This window comes from Lipotes vexillifer, unplaced genomic scaffold (assembly GCF_000442215.2).
Source record: "Lipotes vexillifer unplaced genomic scaffold, Lipotes_vexillifer_v1.1 scaffold591, whole genome shotgun sequence".
Classification (NCBI taxonomy): Eukaryota; Metazoa; Chordata; class Mammalia; order Artiodactyla; family Lipotidae; genus Lipotes; species Lipotes vexillifer.
In genome coordinates, this window is record NW_006791954.1 from 960,140 (window position 1) to 965,979 (window position 5,840).

Sequence of the window (5,840 nt, forward strand, 5' to 3'; positions counted from 1 at the left end):
AAAAAAAAAAAAAAAAAAAATATATATATATATATATATATGTGTCTATCAATACTTTGTCATGTATGCTATAAACTTTTTAAAAAAAGCAATGTATCATTTGCCTTTCTAGTTTTCTTACCATCTCTTTTGCTGTACACAGATTTAAAATTTCATACAGTCTCTTATAACTGATTCATTTTGCTGTACACCTGAAACTAATACAACATTGTAAATTAACTCCAATAAAAATTTTAAAAATAAAATAAAATTTCATATAGTCTAATTTGTCAAATTTTTCCTTTGCGACTTCTGGGTTTAATAAAATAACTCCCTTTTCCATAATTAAAGATTATTAAATTATTTCCTGAATTTTCTTCTAGTATAATAGATTTTATTTCCGATATTTAAATATTTAATCTAACTCAAATGTGTTTTTGTTTATGGTGTGAGGCAGGGGTTTGCCTTTACTTTCCAAATGTGTTCTCCCAATACTACCTGTTTACCTTTTTCTCCTGATTAAAAATGCCACCTGTATAATAAAGTAAATTTCTCTCCTGTTCCATTGATCTTTCTGGGCCTTCCTATACTACCTTAATTTATTTTAGGAAATGTACCATAATGTATTTAACCAAAACTTCATTCACCTCCTATACCTATCCCCTTCATATCTCCACTTATATCCCTTTCATAACAAATTATTAGCAATTTTGTCATATTTATTCTTCCATATGTAACTCAGAATCAAGTTTGGGAACTTTCAAGTTTCCACAGAGATGGAACATCTTCACAGAGATGTCGTGCAGAGCAAACGAGCTCAAGCAGTGGTTCTCAACCCTGGCTGCACAGTAGAATCACTGGGGGGTACTTTTTAACATACCAACACCGGGGTCCCACCTCCACAGACTCAGATTTCATTGAGCAGGGGTGTAGTCCAGACACCAGAAGTCCTCCAGAGGATTCCAATGTGCTGCCAAGATTGAGACCACATAGCTAAAGCGTGTGAACATGCTCTGAAAAGATGCCCTGTTCTCCCATGCCCTGGCCAGGCACTGCTGCCTCCTAGCATATGATCACTCACCCGCACCGTCTTGTTCTCCATGTTGACGGTGGGGACGCTGGTTCGGAGGAACAGGGTGGCCCAGCTGGCTACCCTGACTCGGTCAAAGTCTTTGTAATCCTGGAGGGGGGAAGGATGGGTCAAAAGAAGCAGCTGAAGCCCCTCTGAGCCTCTCTCCTGACCCTCCCTCATGGTCAGCAACAACCCCCAGGACACCATCCCCCCATCCTTAAGCAGCGCCCAAGAGGACCGGACACCAGGCCTCTCCTCCACACACGAACACACGTCATTCACTCATCTGTGCGTCAGGTCCTGTGCTGGATGCTGGGGACAGCAGAGACAATGAAGGTCACCGTCTAGGTCCGGCCTGTGGGCTAAATCTGGCCCATGACCTGCTTTTGTAAATAAAGTATTTCTGGCACATAGACACGCCCATTCATCTATGTATTGTCTGTGGCAGCCTTGTGCTACTATGCAGAATTGAGTAGTTGCAACAGAAAGCAAGTGGCCCATACAGCTGAAAAGACGTTTAATCTAGTCATTTACAGAAAAAGTTTGGTCTAGGTGGCACAAGATGGCTGGCACTGCAACCCAGAGCAGAGCATGGTAAGTGGCATGTGTGGTTCCTGAGAAAGTTCTGTGCGTGTCCAGAGGGGAGAGGTCATTTTCAGCTGGAAAAGTCAGAAAAGACCTCGCTGGTGGTCTCTTGAGGGAGACCGTGAAGGCTGAACAGAAGTTTACATGCAGAGATAACAGAGGCGAGCTGGCATCCAGGGGGAAGGAACAGCATGGACTAAAGCAGGGAGGTGGGAAAGCAATGGACACGTGACAGAATAATGAACATGTGAGAGAAGGTCATCTTGGCTAGAGACAAAATTATGTCATATCCCCCACACAGATGCACAGACTAACACTGGCACAGCACACAGTAACAGGTACACAACCCAGCGTGCATCCATCTCCATGCAGTCGCTGACACACACTCGGGCACACACGCACTCTGGCCTCATCCTCTTCCTGCTGCTCTCCCTGCCCGGATGGGTGGCAGTGGAGACCTCCAGACCCCAGCACTGACCTCGATGAAGGTGCTGTTCCACACTCGTGCCTGCACTGTCACGTTGGTGATGACGGGGGCATCAGGAATCCGGCACTCCAGCCACACACAGCGGGTGTGGTCACCGCCACAGCTCTGAGGTGGGCAGGGAACACAGAACACGAGACAGTCTGGGTCTCTAGATTCTTCAGGCTTCGCCCCTGGCTTTGTCCCACCCATGGCTGACCTGAAGCGGCCTGCCCTAATCCCTTCACTCATGCACACTGCACTTACGTGTTTAAGGCACATTCTTTGGGCCAGGCATACATAGATGCCAGCGACAGGGGGACCGGGAAATCTGATCCTTGTTCGTGTAAATGGGGCCCGATCCCAAACGCCACCTTTCCAATGCCTTCCCACGCTGAGCCTTTCCTCCTGCCGGCTCCCTCTACTTGGAAGGCCACTTCTCCCTCTCCACCCAGCTAGACCTCAACTTGCTGCCCAGGCCTGTTCCCCTCTCCCTTCTGACAGAGGGCGCCCTGCACCCTGTCTTCATCTTGCCTCTCCCCATTCCCAGCCCTAATGATCAAAGCTTTGAGCAGCCATATCACCCCCCACAGGTTGGGGCCCCTGGGAATAGAATCAGTATTTCTTCCTTCAGTCCACTGTACTGGCTGCTCCCCAACACAAGGCAAGGGCAGCGGGGTCCCTCTGAGGGCAGGAGATGAGTCCCTCCCCCTGACTGGAGGCTCCTGAAAGCAGGGGCCACATCACCTCATCAGACTGGGTTCTCCTGGGGCGCAGCACCTATCTCCCTTGCTTCGTGTGCCCCCAGGTGCCCACCTACCCTGTGACGGGTGGGCGCAGTCCCCTCCAACCTTGCCCTGGTCACTCACCAGCTGGATCTCAGACTTGGCTTTTTTGGCAGCAGCCAGAGTGACAGGCAGGGGGCCCTGGCCTCCCCTGGGGTCCAGGTGTCGCCGCCTGCGTTGTGGAGATGGCGGCCTGTCCCCAGGTACCTGAAGGGGGAAGAGGCAATTTGTTGGAGGGAGGATCGAAGGTGAGGAGAGGAGGCAAGGGCAGGTGGAGGGGCAGGTCCCAGAGATGTAGGAGGGGAGGGAGAGGAAGACGCTGGCCTTTCTGCCCTGCAGCTTGCAAAGGAAATGAGATGCAAGTGAACGCTTCCCCTGGTGTCCTTACAGAGAGAGTGAGGTTGAGAGGGTTGACAAGGTCTCCAGGTGGCCGGCAGTGCCAGGACCCATTGCCGTGGACTGTGATCTCCGTGGGGTATAGCAGCCACTTGCCATTGCTGACTTCATAGGGCCACTCCAGCCCCAGGACCAGGGTACCAAGGGCTGCCAGCCCTTCCCCCACTGGGCCCACCTGCGGGTACAAGGGGTGTCATGGTCACTGTCTCCTGGAAAACCACCTCCATCTCACCAACCCCCACCCTCACACCCTCAGACCCTGGACCCAGAGGTCCCCTTACCTGGAACTCATACTTGAGAGGGCTTCCCACATCCTCCACAGTTTTCATGCCAGACTCACCCATCACTGTCCCCCCAAAGAAGCTTTGTAGCCGGTGACTCACCCTAGGGGTAAGAAAGATGCTGGAGTCACAGGGGATGGGAGGGGCCCTTGCGGGGGAGGGGGCACCAAGGTTAACTACAACTCCTCTGACATCAGGCAGACCTGAGATAAACCCCAGCTCTAGCATTTACTAGCTGTATGGCCTCAAACAAGTTATTTATCCTCTCTGAGCCTCAGTTTCTTCATCTGTAAAGTGGGGTTAATCTGTTAAACAGGGTCACTATATAATGGGGCTGTTGTGAGAAGACAATGAGATGATGTATATAAAATCCTTAGCATTGTATATACGTGCCACATCTTCTTTATCCATTCATCTGTTGATGGACACTTAGGTTGCTTCCCCTAGAGTCTGTCATACAGAGGGAAGGAAGTCAGAAAGAGAAAAACATATACCGTATGCTAACATATATATATGGAATTTAAAATTTAAAAAAAAATGGTCATGAAGAACCTAGGGGCAAGACTGGAATAAAGACACAGACCTACTAGAGCATGGACTTGAGGACACGGGGAGCGGGAAGGGTAAGCTGGGACAAAGTGAGAGAGAGGCATGGACATATATACACTACCAAATGTAAGGTAGATAGCTAGTGGGAAGCAGCCGCATAGCACAGGGAGATCAGCTCGGTGCTTTGTGACCACCTAGTGGGGTGGGATAGGGAGGGTGGGAGGGAGACACAAGAGGGAAGAGATATGGAGATATATGTATAACTGATTCACTTTGTTATAAAGCAGAAACTAACACACCGTTGTAAAGCAATTATACTCCAATAAAGATGTTTAAAAGAAAAAAAAATCCTTAGCACAACAAGCTCTCCTGAAATGGTAGGGCCACACCAACACCTTAGCCCCAGAGTTTCTGATTCCTCCACTGCTACCTGCTTTGCAAGGAGAATAATAATAATAGTAACAATAATGATAGTGATGTTGTTATGTCTTGGCCTAAGGATACCAAGCCAGGAGAGGTGTCTCAGAGGAGCCTGAGAGACACCTTAGGGAGGGGAGACCCTAGCTCAGGCCCAGCAGGCTGGGGTTGGGGGGAGTGGTACCCACATGCTGAGCGAGGCCTGGAGTGTGTAGTCCACCAGCAGAGTCAGGGTTATGGGCCACAGGTCATCCTGGTGACTTGACCTGGGGAAAGAATGGGGAGGGTTGGGGAGGAATGTGTCAGCTAAGGCTGGGGTGGGGGGGCCCAGGACATCTCAACCCCGACATAGCCTGGCTTCTCGAGGTCACTCACGTGGAGAGCTGCAGCTGTGCCTGGAGTTCCCTTGTGTGCAGGGTCACCCCAATGACCTCGAAGGCAATGAGCAGCTCCATCTGCCATGAGGGTGAGGGAGGCAGAGAGGGGCATTTGGGGCCAGGCAGGGGTGATGCCATGGGGAAGCGAGGGGCTGAATGCTACGCTAAGGAGTTGGTTCTCTGGCCTCCTCCTCCTGTTCAGGGTGCGGTCTCCCACTGCCATCTGTCTCCACTTTTCCACCTTCCTAGCCCCTTCTGTTTCCCTTTTCCCATTCTCTTCTGTTAGTAATATCTCTGCTACTTTTGAGCCACATGACCTTGAGCAATCACTGAAACTATATAAGCCCATGTTTCCTTTCTGTAAATCAGCATCTACCTCCTCAGAAGGTTGTGAGAATTATATCATATAAAAGAAGCACAGCCTTAGGGTCAGGGCCTGGCACATAGTAGGTGCTCAGCAAAATCGGTTTCCTCACCTCCACCTGCTCTAGCTTTGTGCATAGCTCCCTAGTGGCCCCATTTTTCTGTCTCTGGGTCTCTCCCCACCTCCTTCTGTATCCCCCCCCCTCCTCCACTCTGGCTCTTTGCTTCAAGGAAGCCTGGGAAGCAGGCAGGCAGAGTGAAGATAAGGAACTCATCAGAGGAGTAGCCTGGGACCCACAGGGTTGGGAGGGTGTGGTCATCACTCACCCTCTGGTTCCGTTTGAAGGGGTTCCCCAGCTCGCAAACGATGGTCATGGTCTCGTTGGCTTGGCAAGCTCCAGGCTGAAGAAAGAAGACAAATCAGGTCTGGGTGGTCAGACTAGGGCTTGTCCCGCCCCTCTCCTGTGGTACAGGGCCTGAAGCCCTAGAGGCCTGAGAACCGATGTGTTCCCCTAGCAGCAGAGACGCTGCAGGCACCTGAGGAAGCCCAGCCTAGAGGAGTGGGGGGGGGGG

General features: G+C 50.6%; 1 protein-coding gene across 2 annotated transcripts in view; it reads right to left on the reverse strand.

Annotated features, from left to right (window-relative positions):
- The window catches only part of ITGA3 (integrin subunit alpha 3), a 29,907-nt gene that overhangs the window by 5,410 nt on the left and 18,657 nt on the right, over positions 1 to 5,840 (reverse strand). For both annotated transcript variants that reach the window (XM_007465070.1, XM_007465071.1), the window contains exons 16-23: positions 5,595 to 5,669; positions 4,903 to 4,982; positions 4,716 to 4,793; positions 3,562 to 3,664; positions 3,273 to 3,455; positions 2,969 to 3,091; positions 2,115 to 2,228; positions 1,061 to 1,159 (exon numbers count right to left, since the gene is read on the reverse strand). In XM_007465070.1, the coding sequence (XP_007465132.1) occupies positions 1,061 to 1,159; positions 2,115 to 2,228; positions 2,969 to 3,091; positions 3,273 to 3,455; positions 3,562 to 3,664; positions 4,716 to 4,793; positions 4,903 to 4,982; positions 5,595 to 5,669 (855 nt within the window). The remainder of the gene's footprint in view (positions 1 to 1,060; positions 1,160 to 2,114; positions 2,229 to 2,968; positions 3,092 to 3,272; positions 3,456 to 3,561; positions 3,665 to 4,715; positions 4,794 to 4,902; positions 4,983 to 5,594; positions 5,670 to 5,840) is intronic.